Raw genomic sequence first — 20,870 nt, 5'->3', positions numbered from 1 at the left:
GGAGGTGCCCTGATAGCTCAGTTAATAGAGCGGGTGCCCATAAAGGTTTACTTCTCGACGCAGAGGGCCAGGGTTTGACTCTGACCTGCAGCCCTTTGCTGCATGTCATTCCCTCTCTCTCCCCCCTTTCATGTTTTCAGCTGTCCTGTTGAATAAAGGCCTAAAAATGCCCCCCCATAATATGCATGCTGGGATCTCAGGTGTTCCTTAAAAATTACATTGTGTTCATGCCATAATTCATAGGCTATATAACTGTTATGGTTAAGGTTTTAACTTAGAACTGCTTTGACAATCATTGTCGTGGGTGTTATGGGATTTTGCTGCTGAGGTGAATCAGAGTGCAGGGTGTCTGCCAGGAAGACTTCTGATGGAAAAATGCATGTGACAGTTGGTCACTTCTCATTGTACTTTCAAGATACTGTAAATTATGTAACTCGTGTAATCATGTGAAGGACTAAATTGACTCAAATACAGTAGATCATTGACTCTGTGTGTATGTTAAAACTGCCCATAATGATTGCACTTATTATTACAGATAGGCCTTTAACACATTGTAATTCTAGTTTTAGATAGGGAAGTAAAAGTTATTTTTTTCATATTCTCTTTAATGACTCAATTATCTACTTGACCGCAATTTTGGTGGCAGGCCTATATGGTTTTGCATATCAGCGGTCACAATTGTGACTCATCCAGAAGACTATTCTTCAGTAACATCTCTTACAGACTTAAAAACAACAACAATAAAATAACCCAGTGGCTCCAAATCAATACCGGAAATTAGTACTACACTGGCCAAATATAGCATACCTCTTCACATTAGATTTTAGTGCTCATCATTAACTTTTTTCAAAAGCGTCCACGTAAGGTGTACCAGTGATTCCACTACAAAACTGTATGAGCCTATTATACTACACTGGAAATAAAAATTGAAGAAGCCCTAAAATCCATGAGAGGTGTAAGCTACTGATTTGGAGTCACTGGGGCACACGGAAGCTATTAGGAGAAAATCATGAATTTTCTGTAACAAATATTTAGGCAATGTCAAAATTAATTAATTGCACATTTATGACCAATGAAAACAAGTGTGCTACATGAAGTTATTGGACAAAAACATCAGAATTGTGTCAATAGTAGCCTAATTTACTGATGGTCACTAAATACACCCTCAGCCAGACTGCTTGAACGCCTCAGCTTCCTTCTAGCCATATAGACTGTGTACTTCCAGCCACAACTGGTGAGCAATCCTGTAACGGAGGAGACGCAGGAGACGACCTGAGGGATCTGTCACACCCATTGGGGAATGTTGTGAAAGCTCGGGCTTTATTTAGGCAGTTGAGCGTGGATCTGTAGCTGTTCAGGTATGTTTATTTAAAGAGTATTATATCATAGGCTATAGGCTGTCTATTAGGTTTCTCACATATCGCATCAACGGCGAGCTGACTTTCGTCAGATTCCTCACTTTCTAAAGACAGGTGTATGAAAGTCAAGAGACCTCCCTCAGCTCTCGCTTATTATTACAGGTACGTGGGATAACAGATTGCAATTCTTATTTTAGATAGTGAAGTAAAAGTGTAACTGTTCATTAGCATAGTTTGCATATCAGTGTGGACCGCGGTAAGCGTATTTTAACACGGAATTGAGTGGCAGCTTTTTTACACAATTGGGCTACAATAGCGTTAAAACAAATACTATCTTGCGTATATTTGTTTATTGTGCCATTGTTTAGGTGCATAATCAAAGTAGGATATTGTAACAACCATGGACCAGTCGGAGGATCAGGCTAATACAGTACAGTGTAAACGGTTCTGTTTCTGATGAGGACCTATCTCCAACAGGAAGCGTGGGTGAGCAGTCAGTGATCAACAGTGGAAGGCAGCGGATCGTATTTTGTGATCTAGAAAGATCTCAGCATTGATCTAACATGAATGGTATGTGTCTGACAAGTTACCATCTTTAAACTGCGCCCAATGTCAACCATTAGAAAGCCATCAATTAAGTTAGTATTTTTGTTTTGATAGAAGCAAAGCTGACCTTCATATTTTTGCTGCTGTGTTATGCTGAACTCACTCAGTGCTTACCAGTCACAGCAAGTCAAGGTATGATAAATCCCATCAATTTCTCATGATAAAATATTTGTATGTGAGATAATTCATAAATATACTGTATGATGTTACAGGTGGAAACATATTTGTGTTTTCCTGCAAGAATCCAGGTTGTGCCACTAATGTGACTTGTGTATTTTGCAACGATAACCTAATCTGGAGACACAGTCACATTGCAAATTGTACAGGCCCTCCACCACCCAATACTGTCTGCCAGCAAGAAGGTCGGGCATTCGTTTCCATAGATACACATGGTGACTGCGAATTTGAAGGAAAAGACGGTTATATTAGGACAGAAAAATGTACAGGTATTTACATTCACTTTCTAAAGTCCTTAATGTACACTGTGTTTTTCTTGCAATGATTCACACCATTGTCAATCTGAAACCGATTTACAGATTGAGTGTGTTTACATGCACAATAGTATCTTGTTTTTGAGTTTTTTTTTAAACTTCAAATATTGGTTTCAGAAACCTGGTTAACCCCTTATGCTAATTTTGAAAAATCTGAATATTTTACCCTGTGTACTTTGATTGACATAACAATATTGTATCATGTCAAAATCTATTTATCCAGGGTTTTTTTTTCTGGATGATTCATACGCTGCTGGTAAAATAGAGAAGCCACATCAAGCAGTGTGGTAAATGCGTCAGAGTCCAAGTCCAGTTTCTTGTATATTGTTTATTAAAAGGATCCCCATTAGCTGATGCTGTAGCAGTCAGCTACTCTTCCTGGGGTCCTGCCTTGTTTCACTGGGAGTGATACAAAAGTGACATGATGCTAAATGTCCTGCTGCTGTTCTTTCTGCACATCAGGACTCACATCCAGCTGAGGGCACTGTTTGTTAATAATTTTGTGTTGATTGGGAATGCCGAAATTCCCCATCCGCCTTTTTGCTGTTGAATTTCTCTGCTGTCACTTTTTGCTGACTTTTAATTGTGTACTCTTTTCAAAAATCAACACAAAACACCTGTGATGCCAAACTAGAGTATTGATTTGTATTTATTAATCAAAATGTTACTGTTAAAGATGTACTGTAAGATTAGAAGAAGATTAACTGAACTGATGGTAATTTAGAATTTCACACCAAGCACATTTTCTTAACTAAAACCTAGTCACTTGTATACATATGAAATATATTTTCCTGTCTAATAACACGTAGTAACTCTTTTCTTGTTTTCTCAACTAGACCACAGCAACATTTGTGTTTTCATCAGTGGTAAGTTTTTCCTACTGCAGATACACACTTTACATCATGTTGTTCACTGTTTTGATTGACCATTGACTGGAGTTTTTCCTCTTTCCTCTAGCTACCACATCATCACAAGTCACCAGCGATGGTACGCCAAAGTACTCTTCAAAACTTGGATACATTCTCGGTGGAATTTGTAAGTTCTGAGCACCAGTACATATGTTACTTTGTCTGCTCTGCCATGTTTCTTCTGTTTTTGGACAGGCAACTTTTGACAGCAGCCAGTGGTAAATCTTTCTTTCATCTTTCCCATCACCGATATCTGCCATGATTTAACTTATTTGTTGAATTCAAGAAAATAATGCTTTTTGCTACTAATCCGACTTGCTTTTACTCTCCCATCCTCTGTCTTCTTGCTTTCGCTCAGGCTGAAATATTTGTCTAATCAATGCTATGAGGTGAGATCAAACTTTTTTTGATGTGTTACATTTATTGTGTATTGAAACAATCATCTTAAAGGGGTGATAGAATGCAAAACCGAGTTTACCTCGTCATAGTTGAATTACGACAGTTCGGTGGGTAAAATAGGCATACATAGAACCTCAAAGTCACACCTCTTTCCTCTGCAAATCTCACAATTTGAAACTGCAGCTGAAAACGGGTGAATCTCAACAAAGCCAGTAGTTGACGTCAACTCAGGTGGCTGTACCTTATTTGGATCTAGTCTCTACCTTTGTCACGCCCCAAAATGTACATACAAACCACTGGTCTGAGACCAGCTGGTGTTTTGAATGTTGGTTGCGCAGATCTTAGACACTTTATACATTGTTTGTCTGCTATGTCATTACTAAATTCACTTCTGAGACTTTTTTATGCGAGAAATCAACTTTGTAGAGCTCAAATATGGGCCGTTTTACGAAAAATGATGGTTAATTGCAAATTTGGTTCGACTGTGTCGGAGTTCAGATGCTCCACAGTCTGACGTGACAGCCGGCGGGTGCCTGCCGGGGTCGCTGGCTTGCCGCCCGGCCTGTCCACCTTCACAGACCCCGCTGTGAGCTGGCTGGAGCTCTATCAGGAGACTCGCGGACAAGAGGCATTTATTTCCCCGATCGTTTGTTTAAATAACTCAACACACATATCCATTATAAGATTAACTGGAACCTGTGGTTTTTCGAAGTTGTAATGCTCCACAAGAGATTGCGGGAGTAACAAGTTTGCTGACTTGATGTCTCCCCTTCTGATCAGTGCTGCTGTATATAGGAGAAAGCAGAGAGGGGAGGGGCTGCTCCTCAGTCACAGAAGAACAGAAAATAAGTCACTAAGGGGGTCTGAAAAGTCGCTAAATCTAGCGACAAAGTCGCTAAGTTGGCAACACTGGAGCCTCTGCAGCTTCGCTCAGCTCGTTGTAAGGAGGGGTGGGGCTGTGTGTGTGTGTGTATGTGTGTGTGTATGTGTGTCGCTCGTTGTAAACCAACCAATCAGTGCACAGCTCATCTAAATATTCATGAGCATACCATATAAGGGAGATTGTTTCAATCCAGGGCTCTTTCACAGGGTTGCATTAGGGCGCATAGAACGGCACCCGGGCCATTTTCAGCCCAACCAATGTTACATACCCTATTTGGAGACCTTAAGAAACAGTGTGAAATACCCTATATAATCATTCTCTCACCCCTTTAAATATGTATCTCTTGATTCCACAGGTGGTTTTTTCCTAATAATAGGCTTGTGTCTGATTGCACATTGCCATAAACAGAGACAAAACAGAGAACTAAATCAAAATCATGCAAGGTAATCAAAATATATTATTGTTATTCACAAAGTTCCTTTAGTCATATGTTTAGCTATTGTAATATCCTGTTTCCAACATGTCCTCATGTCTAATATGAATTTGTTTCAGTGACTCTGATGTGACTGAACCCCTAAGAGAGATGCAAAGCCCTAGAGAAACAAGTGGGAGGTTAGTAGAGAACATTAAATATGCAGCATATAACCCATAGTATGTGCAAATGTAGATTTGAATGTAATCATTCTGACTTACACCTTCAGTGATACTCGTGGGCCTGGATTGAACGAAAGCAGCAACAGCGTTCTATCTCCGTGTGACAGTGGAGCTTAAACTCCTGTAGCCTTGTTCCTCTTCTTATGTTTTTGTTCTTAAGTTTTATGTGTCTTATTTTGTTAAATAAACATGTTAAGTATGAAACAGTCTACTGTTTATTTTATTGTTGTGAAAACCTCCACCACAAGTTACTGAATGTTATGTATCACAGGGATGCCAAAACTCTCATATCATGCAACTAGGAACTAAGATGTTAATTTAAAGATGTAAAGGATTTTTAACCTAGTAATGCAGTTGGGAGAGACAAAAGATATATTATTGTCATACTAGTTTTAGGTAATGAAATTCAGTGGTGGAAGAAGTATTCAGAAACTTTACTTAAGTAAAAGTACTAATACCACACTGTAAAAGTCCTGCGTTGACAATGTTACTTAAGTAAAAGTATGGAAGTATAATCAGGAAATGGTACTTAAAGTATTAAAAGTAAAAGTACCTAATGCAGAAAAATCCTCACATTTTAGAAACTGGAAACAATCAAAACAGTTCTGTGTTTAATCGGCTAATCATTTCAGCTGGACATGTAAGCATATATATTGTTGGGTAGTTTAATTTTTAATAAGACATCGTATTTTATAAACTACATGTGTTTTGTGCGCAAAAAAATCTTAATTTGTAAAGTAACTCAAGATGCCAGATTAATGTACTCGAGTAAAAAGTACAATATTTCTCCCTGAAATATAGTGGAGTAGAAGTAGAAAGTGGCTTGAAAAGAAAAGACTTAAGTAAAGTGCAGGTACCTCGAATTTGTAATAAAGTACAGTAGCCTACTTGAGTAAATGTACTTAGTTACATTCCACCACTGATGAAATTATGTGCATCTTTATTGTTGCTGAACAAACTGAAGGCTTGGCTGTAGATGTCCACTCCTGTTCAGGCCTGCAGAGGGCACACTCGCGTCCCTTTTCATGTATCCAGTGGCGCACTGAATGGCAGGCTGTGTGTAGAGAGGCAGGGCACACACATACACAGTAGAGAGACACGCAGGGTTCTTGCTGCTCTCAGTGGAGTGACAGTCTAAGTGACACCTCAGTTGTGCACAGTCAGCTTGTGGTGGAAATACACCACATAAATTGCGTATATTTATTTCTTAACCGCTTTAACTCATCTTTTGGGGATCGACTGCTTGAGGAAAGGGCTTTCTGTGAGGACTGCAGCAGCCACTCTGAGGAACTGATTATTTCTACACGACTACGCAGAAGAAGACGATTGGCTGGTAAGGTTTCTATGAGTTTGGCGTATATAGTGCGAAACACAAGCTATCTTGTTAAGATTTAAGGTAAACTATACTGACAGACCATTACCTTACATACATTACGTTTCGTGTTTCAAAGTAGGCTACCAGTCTCCAGGTGTTGCGACAGGTGAAAAAACTGCAGGTGCGCTAAAACAGTTTCTGGTCAAATGTAGCCTAAAGGTGTTATTGTCTTAAAGCAACACCCCTGACTTTACCATAGGCTGGATTTCTCAACAATCCTCTGTTCCCCAACCAGAATATGTTTGTAGCCTTATTATTGGCTAGAGGTCAGAATATTATTGCTCTAAGGTTGTGTGTTTTCATATTTTACCATGGTTTAAACGACAGCATTTAAGTGAAGGCGTGGGATTAAATGTGGCGGTGGCTCATTTGAATTTCACCCTTACATACATAAATTAAATTATTCTTGCTGTTATTGTTGTGCTAAAGGCTGTCGCACAACCAGTGTAACGTTAGCTGCTCTACAGTCACTAGTGCTATATCGACATTTACTTTTTGCTGCCGTTTCTTAAATTAATGAGGAATTAACTTTATCTTGCACTTTTAGTGAGAAAGTGGAAGTCTGTCCAGTTTGATGGGAAATGAGGCAAGCATGTTAAAGGTTGTGTAACACATTAGGGGGCAGAGGAAGAAAGCCACTACTGGTGTGTATGAGTGTAGAATAAAGCTAATGTGAAGCTCCCTTCATGCTTCAGTTTAATCTTTTGTAAATCAAGTTACTAAGAAACTAATGTGTATAGACATACAGCTGCTAAATCCCTTTGGCACAATATGTGCTGTATAGGCCAGGTGACAGATGTTTGTATTCCAAATCTATTTTTTGTGTACCTTATTAGCTGTTGCACTAGACCAGCCTTTCATTTACTGGCCTGAGCCTCACTACCAATCACATTATCACTGCTCTTAACAGTGAAGTGCTACATTTCTTCCCCTGGTAGTTGACAGCCAGGCTGCAACTGTGTAAAAGCGTCGCTATTGCAAAGAAAACAAGTGATAACTGGTTATCTTGTATGCTATGCTGGGAGATTGAGAGCCGCCCAGTGAGCAGGGAAGCTGCTTTGGTCAGCTCAACAACTGCAGTGTCCAGTGAATGATCTGCACTTACTGGTTATCATTCAACTGTTGAGCTTGTGTTTTTATAGCATTATATCATTGACTGATTTTTAATATACAAAATGATGAATGTGTGTCTGAGGGAGGGTTTTTCTTTGTCATAATGAAACGTTTTGACATGTTATGTGGCAGGTTTCTCCAAGTGAGAGGCAGGCAGTTGCAGTTTTATTTTCCTTCATCTGTCAACTTGAATGAGAAATGTTTCCCTTTAGAAATGACTCAGTTTTTTTAATTCATTCATTAGAATAATTGTTTGATGGAGCTTTTTCTTGAGTTTAGCCTTATTTTAGACCATCTCAGCTTTTAACATCTGGTCATAGGGCATCCTGATGGTTCAGCTAGCTAAAGAGTGAAGCGTATCTGCTATGTCCTGGGTCTGTTTTTGGCGGTCCAGTGTTTCTGCTTTGCGAAGTGGCTAATAAAGCAACCTATGTTAAAAGATAACTTGTGATTGTTTCCTAAAATATTACAGACATATACACTAGTTATTAATTTGGATTAATGTGTGACGTTGTGATGATTAGAGAAAGTCAATAAACATGCAAATCTGACTGGTCTCAAGCCAAGGTCTAGGATAAGGTGTCACACAGGATTGTGAGTATGTGGTTTCCTTCATGAACTTCCTGTTTCTTCCTCATTTGACTGGTAGGCAGTGGAATTGGTCAAGTTCAGGCCAGGTTGGTCAGCTTGCTGCAGAGGATGTTTGAAAGGGAAAACAGCTCATGCAAATCCTATGCTCTCTCCTTGTGCCTAACATCTAAACTCCTGTCCTGCACTGCCTGCTGTCCTGGCACTGATTTGTCGGTTGTCTGAGAGAGCTACATCTGTGCATTATGTAATATTTTCCATTTGAGTAGCAGCAGAAGTGCCACATCACTGTAGAGCCAAAACCTTGTGAACACAAATCATATTGTGACTCTCATCTCTTCTTGGGCTTTTACTGTGATGGATCAGATTATCTCTTAAATTAGTGATTTCATTGTGATACTGACTGTAACTGTAAGCTTTAATCAATAGCACTGATTCAAAGAAGAGGGCCACCTTTTTAAGCAAACACTATATATTGTTCCTACTGTATGAGCTTCCTGTGAAGAGGTTACACAACAATTAAGAGCTGTAAAGTTTAGTTTTGTGATTTTGGGTCAAAGAGCAACAAGACCCAACACGGGTGTGGTCCCATGTTGGTCTTCTTCAAGATGTTCTGAAAAAAAAAATGCCCCACTGTATTGTGATAATGAAATCTGGCACCTCATAATGCTTGTGTGTGTTCATTGTGATCTCTCTTCCTACTACACCCACTCTAATTCTTCTCTCAGAGGACCCTCTCTCACTCCCGTCTGCAGTTTTACAGTATATTCTTGGTTTAAGGGCTAATGTGCTACGTCCCAGTTGCAATGCGATGAAACCGTGACACAAGTATTTGTTTTATTTCTAGAGCTCATCATCTCAGGTTATTGAGCACCATGCCATTCTTTTTCTTGTTGTTTTTTTTCAGCTCAGGTGTAGCAACCTTTAATCAGATCACTGTGGCGAGTGACAGTGCATTTCATTGTAGATTGAGATTTGAGATTAATTTCTACGTGGTTTCCCTACTAATCCCGCATTGCTAGACCTATCTCCACAGCAATGTGTCAGCGCTGATGGTCTAGCTACATCACTCTGGGATAGAGGAAAAACCTGCTGGCTTGTTTGTATTTCTTTAACCATACAACCATACATTGCAGGATGTCAGACTTTATCCCACACATCCGTTGAGGCAAACTATTTTGGTACAGATTTAAGAAAATATATTCCATCTTTGTGAGTCTAAGGACTTGGTATTAATGCCTATAGTGGACATTATTTATTGTATTTCAGTTTACTGTGATCTAACTTGTAGCAGTTGTGGGTTGTCCATCAATACAACATGTGGTTTGCTTTGCAGTTTCTGATGAGTTAATGAGGGTTGTGCGTTATGCTGCTTTGCTATTTCACCAGTAAATCAGTGCCAGGGCTGCTAATGATTACTTTCTTATTGGTTAATCTAGCACGGTTAGCCTATTTAGCCTGTAAAATGTCAGTATTCAATTTACACTGATGAAATTAAAAAGTAAGCAATTTTTTATTACACTGGATATACGGGCAAGACATTTTATAAGTTGAAAAATCAACTTGTCTGCAGTGGAAAAACTAATGGGGACACTGTTTCTAAATTACAACAATTCTATTTTTGATAATTCTGTAATGCAATGCATTACAAGCTAATATCGCCCGATATATTGCTCTTCTCAAATTATCGACCAGGATCTACATTTGTGAAGATAAATATCATACTACATAAATTAAATGATTCATTGCTCATCAAAATTGGAATTTGTTGTCAAGCAGTATTGAATCAGAAGGTGCTTTGTAGCGTAAAACCTAGACAGGTCAGTGGGAAGTTTGACCCAAATACTCATTGATCGGAGGAGGTTTAGCCTCCACAGCTCTGTTTAGTTGTGTTGCACCTCATCCAAAGCACAGAGTGGGCTGCTCTCTCTGTTTTATTGTCCTCTTTTATCGTCCATGTACTCATGTCAGCACATACCTACTACTGATAGCCATCGGGACTCAGTCAGGATTTCATAATCTAGTCTTTTATTACAGTACTGAGATTAATGTTTACCCCAGACAACATCAAATCTATTAGAAAATGAAAGCTCCTCCACATTATTTTTCCACAGCAATGGAAAATGCATAAACTGCCAGTTGTAACAAATAGAAAATCATCTCCTTAATGTAAAGTCAGCCCTTTTGTGTGATATGTTTAAATGTACAAGGACGGCAGTATGTTAGTTCATGTAATAACTATATATATATATATAATAACTACAAAATTGGTAATTTTTGTAAAAAGACAGCAATAAAAAACTTTTAAAAAAAAGTGTAAAAACATGTGCTGTGTGATGTAGATAAAACAAAACATGAATGTTCTTTTAATGTTAAATCCTTGAAAAGGCCTTTATATAAACTCAGTTTTTCTTGAGTCAGTGGTTCTCCTGAAAAACCTCAAGTGAATAATTAAAGGGGCACTTCACCGATTTTACACATGAAGATCCTTTCCTGGTCATGGAGAGTAACTGAACATATTTGTGCAATGTCTTCTATGGCTCTGGAGGAGCTTTCTTCAGTCTGGGAAAATATCTTGGCTTGGGCTTTGAGACTTACAAATCTGTAACAAAATCTGCGTTACAAACTATTGAGTTGCATGTTGGCAATTTTAAGATTGGATGCTCAACCCATTCTGGGGACCAAAAGCCAGAATATCTGAGCCTCTGTTACAGATTTTGAATATTGTTCTTATTGGTCTCTCAAACGTCCCCCAGCTATACAAAATCACTGGAATGCCCCTTTAAGAGTGAAGATTGTCACAACAATCCTCATTCACAGCACCTTATAATTCTTGTAGATGTGACCTGACACATATTCATCATTCAAAGCCATGTTTCTGCTACACTGGCTTCCCTAAATTCATCTTGTATGGAGATATGTTAATCTTGGGAAGAGTCTGTAAGGGTCTGTTAAAAATCACCTTCATTTACTTTGCAGCAGGTGAATCTGGATGCACTATTATCGCTTTGATCTAAATGACCTCTAAAAGGCAATTTCTCCCTCCCTGCATATCGGCACAAGCCTTTGAAAGGATAAAAAAAGGAGGACTGCAGCGTTAATTGGCTGATATTTGTGCTCCTCTTAATAACGATTGGTTGGTTGGAGGGTTGCAGGCAGAGCGATAGGTTGGCAGCCACGTAGGATTTCAGATTCTTCGGAGGTTGTGGTGTTTGTTGTTGTTACTTGTTGTTGTTGTTGTTGTTTTGGCCCTGCTGAGCACTCCATGCTACCCCTCCTACTTCCCTGCCCTGGTAATGACAAGGCTTGCAGAGGCCCACTCAGGGGACCCTAGGGTGCTGGAGTGAGAGAGTGGGAAGGAGAGTTGATAAATGAAAGGGTTGGACAGCAAGACGTAGAGAACTGGATGAAGACAAACACGTGGGATAAAAGACTTAAAGAATGCAGAACATGAAATTCCAAGTATTGCAGGGTAATCTTATCCCCTCTTACCCCCACGATTGATCACTTCTGAGAATAATACACAGTTCTTTGTTGCCTCAGTGATATGTAAATAATAAACCTGCCTGTCACCCTTGTGACTTAAAGAAGAGTAAGAGGACTTTGGACTCCAGGGCAGGGCTGAGTACAAGTAAGCTGGGCTTGGCTATTGGGCATGTCAGGAGCGGAGGCTAGCTTACGTAGTTATCACTGGTGGTTGAATAGTAAGTGTGCTGTAATAAGTCCTTGTCTGAAAGAGTGTAGAGCTGTAGTGTATCGCTCCATTAGCGCTGCCTCTCCCTGCCTCTGTGTCTTTAGAGAACATGGTCTCTGTTTTCCCTCCATATACCCATCTCTATGTTACCCCCCCATTCCCTTAGTTGAATCATGTGATTCTCTGGACACAGTGGGTGACCTCCTCCTCACTGCTTTTCATGCAGAGTGGAACTAGAGTGAGGCACTCTGAATTACAAATACAGGCTGAGTCCTCTCCCTAAGGTTCATGTAGTCATGTTGTCTTAGAAAACAAAATATATTCATTCTATTGCTCTATATCGTGCGATTATGTACTTGTGTTTGCATTGATTGTGCTTTTTCTTTTCTATTGTGTCCTGCTGGGAAAATTGATTTGCTTAGAGTAGAACTTGACAGCAGCATCAACGGGTTGCTGCGCTTTAGTGGCCGCTATGTTGAATGCTGCTTGGTCGCTTCTCTATCGTCATCGTGTTAAACCCGCCAATAGCGCCAGGTGGATAAGCCAGTTTGTGATTGGTCCCCACAAAATTGTAACGGAAGCAGGATAGATAAACGTACAGGTTTTCAGCCTGAGCTGCAGGGCGAAATCAAATCGCCGGCAGATCGGGCTGGGTTTACCCAGTCTACCCATCAACACCTTTTGTACCCTCTCTCTGTTATTCTCTCCCATTGTCTTCCTTCTGTCATTTTCAGAAGAGAAATTCCCTTTCTCTGTCTAGCTCATTTTTCCTTTTTTTTATGTCACATCTGAAAGGTCATAGAGCCCCCCCCTATTGTTTCTCCTTTTTTGCTGTTGCCAAAAGGTCAAATTCGTCAATAGTTAAAATGTGCATTTCGTTGGTGATAGTGGCATTTACTAGTTGGTGATAGTGGCCATTGGTATATCTCACACTGTTGAGCCGACAAGTATTCAAATGTATGTTTTTGTACACTCTGCACTGTTCGATGATGCATCAGGGACAGTAGTTTTTCTCATTGTAAAGAGCTCCCATTGCACTTATGCAATGCTTTGCTTTGCAGCACCATGTTGTTAAGACAGATCACTGTATTTTTAGCCACGCTAGCTCTGTTGACGGTTTGTCTGTTTGTACAACATTGTCCAGTTACACTTTCATGACAAGATGCAGCTAAAATGAATGACCAAAGTTCCAAAATATGGTAGCACGCTAATGGGATGACAACACACTGAATGTTACATGCTAAACATTAGGACAGAGACGGCTTATAACCGAGACACCCCAATTTAGAGTAATTTCCTGTATCTGTGTCACGGGGTTTTCACCACTGCCATGCCTCATTAGGAGACGGCAGGTCCTGAGTGTATTGATTCCAATGGGAGAAGTGAACGTGAACACAGATTATGAACGATTATTTCTCCCTGTAGTCACCAAAGTACATATTGCACCCACTTTTCACAAGCCACAAGCCACATCTCCCGAACATTTTGACACTAAAATGGCAAATTTTCAGATGGCTAAATCAGGAGAAAATTAACTTTGTTCGAGACCTGTATCTGTCTCAGCAGCAAACTCTCGTGAGATCTGGCGACACAGATAAGCTAAGGTCAACTAATGTTTGCGATTGCCCTAACAAAGCTAATTTTCATAATGCTAAATATGGCTTTTAGCTGTGTAAATAAAAGAAAACACTGGGAAATTATGCAAATATAACTTTTTATCCATTTTACTACACTTCAAAACAGGTTGTGCCCATTTAGGAGACAGGAAGTGTGTACCGTTTCATACAATTGGGGCAGCGTGTAATTTGCTATCTTTAGTTATATAGAACCTTGATTAGGATAAACCCTTTTGATTTGGCAATAGTCTTTTTAATTTGGCACTGCCCTTTGGCCAAACAAATTTTTGGCTCATTAGTAATAATAGCAATATAAATTGTCTCCACGTTAATTCAACTAATCCACATGGGCTGCCAGTGTGATTGTTTGTTTTGTTTATATACATATAGTCTACACACACACACACACACACACACACACACACACACACACACACACACACACACACAGCACAGCTTGTCCCTCAGAGGGATGATGAAAACAAACACACCCCTAGAGGATACAGTGAAATATGGAACAGAACGCACCAAAAACACTCCAAAATAATACATGCCTGTTGTTTTACTGCTTCACTTGGTATGGGGACTAGCCAGGGAGAGAAAACAGAGAAGGCGTGTGCACAGTATAAAATGTGTGGCTACGTTTACAGGGCCACTAAACCCGTATGTTTGCACATGTACAGGTTCAAACTGTGTGCATTTTATGCTCTTTGTATTTGTGTTTTTGTTTGAAGTGGGTGGAACCAGAGCATTGGGTGTGTGTTTGTATCTCTCTGACATTGATTAGCAGATATTTCTGTCTAACTGAACATTTCACAATAACAATGTTATTCTATTTTCCATCTCCCTCACTCTGTCTGTCCCCCACCAAGCATTTTCTACTCCTCCGCCCGTCTCACTATTCGTCTGTGAGGAAAACACAGTCATTGTTGAAATATCTACAACAGCCAGAGGATACATCTGAATGTTTTTGAGGTGGTGGAGGACTACATGTCATTCGTTTGTCATTTATACGACAATTTCTGCTTGGCTAGTGGTGGGGAGCCCACACATTAGATGTTTGTTTCCCAGCCGTGTGATTCCTTTTTCTTTTATACACGGTTGGGGTAACTAAGCCAATCTTTTTTGCACGGTTGGTGTAACTAAGCCAATTATGTTATCACACTGACACACCAAACAGCGAACAAGTGTTTACACACAGCGTCACAAAGATAATCACTACTGCTCCACACCATTCAGCCTTGTGACATACAGTACTTTTGAGAAATTTGGTATTTCCTTTCATCTGTTAGTTAACACTTTATTTCAATGTATTTTTATCATGTTGCCCGTGATCCTAAAATATTGAGTACTTTGGGTTACTGAAAAGAGATTTGATTAAAAAATGCCAACAACAATGCACAATTGAAACAGTTTTCTGAGTTAAATATTGCTTTGGTGGAGTTTCTGTGAGCCGTAGTCAAGGATCAGAGCAGTTAAGTTGATGAAGCCGATCCCCTGCAGGCCGAGCTAAGCTGACTCCCCATGCATCTTCTTGATTGTATCCATCCAAATCCAGATATCTGTGCTTATCTAACATCTCACAGTCAGGGATTGTGAAGGTCATGAAGGCCCAGCAGACCAGTGCTAAGCGCTATGCATTGCTGGTCTGCTATTGATTCTCCATTATGTCTCCAATCTGCAGTAATCCAATAGTATCTGGGGACTGAAGCAAAGCAGAGCCAGAATAAACCTATATGTAGTATATGTGTCCTGGTGATAGAAACTGTAGAAGCCATCTTGACTGAATACCTCTCAGCCATGATGTCATGATCAGATTGTCGGTTGAATGGTTGTGCTCTACTGTGGAAATTACTGTTCAATTTTTGTCACTTATTGCAAAGAACCAGGTCTCCCTATAGGAAGAGATACATTATACTTTTTAAAACAAGTGTCTAGCATGGCTGGTGACTGGTTGATGGAGCTTTATGATTACTGCCTTCATTACTATTATCATTAGCTTGCTTACTGAGACTAGGGAGGCAATATTACCACAGCTACTTAGACATTTTGTCAGTTCAGATGCATTGGATCTGCATTCTCATCATACCAGACGGCCCATGTCTGCTCTCAGCAACGTATTTTCCTTGCCAGGACTGCTTGGCTACAGACTGACTATTTGACTTCCACTGGGGCTGACTGGCACCCTTGGCAATGTCCCTGAAACCATGGAGGAGATATTGCATGCAAGCCAGTGTTTGATCAAGCACTCAAGTGTGTTTGTTTGAAGGGTGGTAGAGTTTCTGACAAGGGCGTGTGAACGCGCGGGAAGAGAGTTGTTTAGGAACAGAGACTGATGGAGAGAAGAGCTAAGTAAGTAAAATGTATTTATATGGCATCTTTTAAGAGCATTAGTCACAAAGTGCTTAATAAGTAGGAAAGATAAAGTTGACCAAGTCAGGGTTTTGACAAAGACACAGTCACAGGAAGAACTGTGATGAGTTTGTCAACAGCTTCGTCTTTTACATTTTTACTGGACAGTTGCTTTGTCTGTGTACAGTGTATGTGTTTTTACGTGAATTCCAAGCTTGACAATTGTGTGAAATGGCAGTTGACACAAAGTGTATTTGTCCTTATTTCATCGAAATTTGTCTCTGTTCACAATTGTGCAGACATAGTGTTGCACAGTTTTACTATGACGTATGAAGTCTTTCATGATCTTGCATGACTTTCACAAAGGCACACAAACAAGCCACAACTCAACTCACAGGCCAGTTCTAAGTGGTTTTCATCCAGATTTAGACTTTCAAGTATGGAGTCTCCTTTTTATTGATCAGTTGTATAATGTTACCCAGTTGGTCCTCATCAAGACCACAAAACATTCACAATCTGCCAGAGGCATTGATTTCACAGTGATGTACTTTTGTATTTGTAGCTTGCAGTAATGTATTTGATACTTACAACAAGGTATCATTTTACATATGTGTAACAGTATACATGTACATGTTTTCCTTGTTATACTTCTGTATGCCCGTGGTATTTGCAATGGGAGTGCATGACAGTGGAAAAGATACAACGTTTATACGGCATTTATTTTCATCCACATGTCCAACCAACTGTCTGCCTCTCTTTTGTTGAGAGTTAAACAACGGACCTGCTGTTGTTCACTGCAGCTGCAGGCCTCTCATGGATTGTTCTGGAAACAGTCTGTTGGAGCACCGGCTGGCTTGTGGGGTCAGGTGAGAGAGAGAGAGAGAGGGGTCCAAAAAAAATCCCTTTTAACACTCACTGACACTCAGGCCAGGACTGAGCAGAGAGCCAGACAGGCTCATTAACATTCCTCGGGTTCAGCGCATGCAGCCAATCATATCGTACAGTGATGGCTCAGGTGGATCAGCATCTCATTGCAAAGTGTTGAAGAGAAGTATTCTGAGTCATTTCTGATGACACAGCTAATGATTGATAATGGTACTTTGTTTTGTAAAGAACACGCTTTTGCCTCAGTTCCAGTCACACAAAGTCATGCGGCAAACATGATCTTTTCACGGATGAGCTAACATGTGTCGTGTGACCATATGTGTTTGTGTTCCTTCCGAAGAGGGGAACACAAAAGACTGAATATTATTTTTAAGGCGATAGAGAAGGTATAAATAAACAAAAACAAATATCTGTAGTTGAGAGGGGTGCTTACAGCTAGAATGCATCACCATTGGTGTTGCCTCTTTGTTTTTAGCAACACAAGAGCTCATGCACAGATAAGGACTCAGTCTGGAGATTGGAGATTATTTTTTAAATGTGTGTGTGTGTGTGTGTATTTATCTGAAGACACAATTCTCCTTTTGAAGACTATTTTTAAACATGGCTGCAACATATTTGGTTCTTTTTTGAGTAGTAATGCACCCTGCAGCATTGTAACTTAGTTATAGTAGTAGTGTAGCTCGTAGTAAGACTTTCAAAATATAAGTGTTTCATAGTATGTGTATATTCTGCGGTAGATTCTGATTTGATGTGTTGCTGCTCACCGAGCAGATATCTGGAGGACATAACGGCAGGTGCATTTATATGCAGGTGGGGCGTAGGCTGCAGGCTTGCCAGAGCTTATCAGACAAAGTCCAAATTCTCCCGGTGTTTCTATTAAGCCACTACTCCTTGTCTGTGTCCATGTTTTTCCCACTCACTCAGAGGACACACACTTATGACACAGTGTCATTGACTTGTGTCACATGTACCTTTTCTCTGGAGAGTGAAGGAGTGAAACAGGAGGAAAGTACACACAAAAATAGTAAGGAGGGAAGGAAAGCGAGTGATAGGGAGTGGTGCAGTCAAATTCATGCAGAACATATGAGGAAATGTTTTTGTGGCTCAGTAAGGAATTGGTTGTGCTGTGTGCTGGCCAGCCCCAGGGCTACACCTCATACATACACACTCTGCAGCTCTGCTTCTTTATGAGGTGTTATTTATCCAATGCACACACATGGCCTGGAATATGGAAGAAATTACCAAAAAAAGAAGTTAGAGATGAGGAGGAGGGAGGGAGGTGCCAGTAAATGTTTTAGTACTGTATAGTGTGTTTCATACATCTGCATAGTGTGATTTTTGAAGCGACAGCTAAACTGACAATCAGGATCGTATTGTTCTCCAAAACGAGACTCTAATAAAAAGAGCTGGGATGGTTACTGCACACCCATGGATAAACATTTCAAGAGTGAGTGTCAAAGCAGAAATCTCTTGCTGGAGGCCAGTTCAACAATGAGTTTAGAAATAGACTAAATTGCCTCTCCAATCAGGCAGAGATTAACAGGAGAGTGATGGCATTAAAGTGGCCTCAAACTTATCGCAGCTAATCAAGGAGTCTTTGCTGGTCAACATGTTCCATCCCATCCTCAGTCACATCTTAACTTGGAGCACATCGGAGGCTGTGAGCATTCCCCCTCCCCTGGTTTTTATTGTGTTATTAACTCTTTGTTCTCTCTGTTCTCTTTCAGAGGGTCCGCTGACGGATCCAAACCTTCTCATGTTTGCTCAAGCTGACAATCAAGAGATGTCGCCCTGATTGCTGTTTTGTCGGGCACAGCTTTTCATTAGGCAAGGTAAGTTTGTGCTATTGACTTTTTATAGATACCACATTTATAATGGAAATGCCAATTTTATGTTGTGGAAATAGAACAGTAATTTTACTTTATCACAATTTTATTTCAGTTCTTTGCGTCTCTTTCAGATGTCAACCACAACAGAAAATGGGATGGGAGGGCCTTGGAGCACAAGCAGAGAGAAAACATACAAAAAGGTAAAAGTATGACTATTCATACAAGAGCTTCACTGCGTTTGGTTTTATTTTCCTCTTAAGACGAATGTTAACCTGTTTGCACAACATTTATTTTGGAATGCCACTGTTTAGAGCCAACAAGTCCAAAAGGTCTTTACTTCTGAGCCTGTGAGTCACGAGTCCTTATAAATGTCCTTCTACAGCACAAAATGTCCTGAACCCTGCCAGGGCCGGCTGCCAGAGATCAGTCAAGTGCTGGTCACACTTGTTTTTTTTCCTCTTTTTTTTTTTTTAAACTTTAAACGTCACTGCTTATGGCAGCATTTCTTAAGATGTCACATTACAAGGCTCTCCACAGTGGCTACCACTGTTCAGGTTGGGACTAAAAAGGTCTTTTTGTGGTGGCTACCCACGCAACTAGTGTGTTTATTTCCCGGCCTTTTTGGGGTTTTAATGTATTTAATGTGTGGAAGTTATACTACAAAATTGTACTATACAGTACAAAAGTCATGTACTTTAATGTCTCAATGTACGGCATGATTTCTTGATTCTGATGCCATCTACTACATGTATGCCAAAGTTTGAATTGTGAAAATAATTTGTTATATTAAACTAAAGTCTTTAAATGAAATATGAAAATGGCTCGAACAGAAGGGTTATTGCTTTCGGGCTTGCCTATTTCTTTATTTTATTTTTCAATCTTTTTTATTTCATTATATTTCACCTTTATTTTTTTTATCATTAAAAAAGTCATTTAGAACAGGTTCTTATTTGCAATTTGCGGCCTGACTCGTTCACATGTATATCTAATCGTGTATGTAATGGGGATAGCAGTGACAGTATGATATAATAGCCTGACTAATGGAAAGGAACTTCTATGTTCCTATCTAGACAACGTCGTCGGCCTTGAAGGGGGCCATTCAGCTCGGTATTGGCTATACAGTGGGCAACCTCACCTCCAAGCCTGACAGAGATGTGCTTATGCAAGACTTCTATGTGGTGGAGAGTGTCTTTCTTCCCAGGTCAGTGTTGTGTAGCGTCAACCCACACAGACATGTATACATACCTTCATACTTGCGCACACAGCTTCCATACACAGGAAGACATTTTCTAAAATGTATACATCTTCTGAAGCAATCGTTCAACGTGTGAGAATTGTGTAGCAATGGTCTGTTTCTGTTTCTGTTTCATTAAAAAAAACAGATTATTTGTAGGTGGTAACAGGCTGCTCTTTGGCAGTGACAGTTTTCTGACTCTGCAAAGTGAATGAACGGAAAGCGACTGAAGAGTGTCTGCCTGCTCAAATATTATATGTCTGGGTTTTGTATTAAAGACATTTAATAAACTATTCTTAATCATGCTCAGTAGAAACTGCCGGCGCTGGACATCCAGTCCAAAGAAATTATGCTGCTTCCACGATGATGCAGGGATAAAACTATTCTAGTGGATTATTCTGCCAAGAACTGTGAAATCAGCTTACTGTGTGCCTCTTACTGCCACAGTGCAAAACATATGTCAGTGTGGCCGCTCGGTCATCTCATGCTGTCTTCACAATCACATCATCAGCTTAAAGAGACTTTTGACATAATCCAAAACAGACCCAGCACTTCTGTAAAAGTGGGATTTAGTGACTTAGGTATTCACACATGCATTAATGCATTAATGTTGATGCTCAGACATACTGTATCTATTTAGTTTTAGTTTTTTTTGTTTTTACAATTAATCACAATGCCACCTAATAACACAGTAGAAAATACAGTCAGTTTAGAGGATCTTATCATTTGGTGTTACCTATATGGGTTGTTTTCTGTTTAAAAAATAGGTTTTGTATAAAAAAAGCATTGCTGAAAAACGTGCACATATTTCTGCAAAATGAAATAGGTGAGTATCAAGCTAAATGTGTTCACTAGGATCATTCAAGCTTCAGGAAGAGACTTGTA

The 20,870-nt window shown here is 39.8% G+C and overlaps 2 protein-coding genes across 6 annotated transcripts in view; both read left to right on the top strand.

Annotated features, from left to right (window-relative positions):
* Positions 1-1,220: 1,220 nt before the first annotated feature.
* LOC144517611 (uncharacterized) lies at positions 1,221-5,495 on the top strand. 2 transcript variants are annotated; one of them, XM_078249697.1, is made up of 9 exons: positions 1,221-1,358; positions 1,836-1,928; positions 2,019-2,096; positions 2,177-2,410; positions 3,292-3,321; positions 3,413-3,490; positions 5,001-5,088; positions 5,198-5,257; positions 5,347-5,495. In XM_078249697.1, exons 2-9 carry the CDS (start codon positions 1,922-1,924, stop codon positions 5,414-5,416), a joined length of 645 nt encoding a protein of 214 aa, XP_078105823.1. In that variant the 5' UTR covers positions 1,221-1,358; positions 1,836-1,921; the 3' UTR covers positions 5,417-5,495. The 2 variants fall into 2 exon arrangements, with proteins under 2 accessions (XP_078105823.1, XP_078105824.1); XM_078249698.1 differs by lacking the exon at positions 1,221-1,358 and adding an exon at positions 1,374-1,520.
* Positions 5,496-6,365: 870 nt separating this feature from the next.
* pip5k1bb (phosphatidylinositol-4-phosphate 5-kinase, type I, beta b) overlaps positions 6,366-20,870 on the top strand; it is a 37,504-nt gene continuing 22,999 nt past the window's right edge. For 2 of the 4 annotated variants that reach the window (XM_078250559.1, XM_078250555.1), the window contains exons 1-5: positions 6,366-6,632; positions 18,650-18,754; positions 18,883-18,951; positions 19,063-19,098; positions 19,822-19,952. In XM_078250559.1, coding sequence (XP_078106685.1) covers positions 18,883-18,951; positions 19,063-19,098; positions 19,822-19,952 — 236 coding nt within the window. In that variant the 5' untranslated portion in view covers positions 6,366-6,632; positions 18,650-18,754. Of the gene's footprint in view, positions 6,633-18,649; positions 18,755-18,863; positions 18,952-19,062; positions 19,099-19,821; positions 19,953-20,870 lie in introns of all 4 variants that reach the window. The other 2 variants (XM_078250556.1, XM_078250558.1) reach the window with 2 other exon arrangements.

Source organism: Sander vitreus, chromosome 5 (assembly GCF_031162955.1).
Source record: "Sander vitreus isolate 19-12246 chromosome 5, sanVit1, whole genome shotgun sequence".
Lineage (NCBI taxonomy): Eukaryota > Metazoa > Chordata > Actinopteri > Perciformes > Percidae > Sander > Sander vitreus.
This window is presented reverse-complemented; position numbering and strand designations above follow the sequence as displayed.

Excerpts from the sequence above, each read along its gene's own strand:
- LOC144517611 (XM_078249697.1), top strand. Across the intron at positions 2,097-2,176 it reads ACCAGTCACAGCAAGTCAAG|GTGGAAACATATTTGTGTTT; the intron begins GTATGATAAATC and ends ATGATGTTACAG. Across the intron at positions 3,491-5,000 it reads ATACATTCTCGGTGGAATTT|GTGGTTTTTTCCTAATAATA; the intron begins GTAAGTTCTGAG and ends TTGATTCCACAG.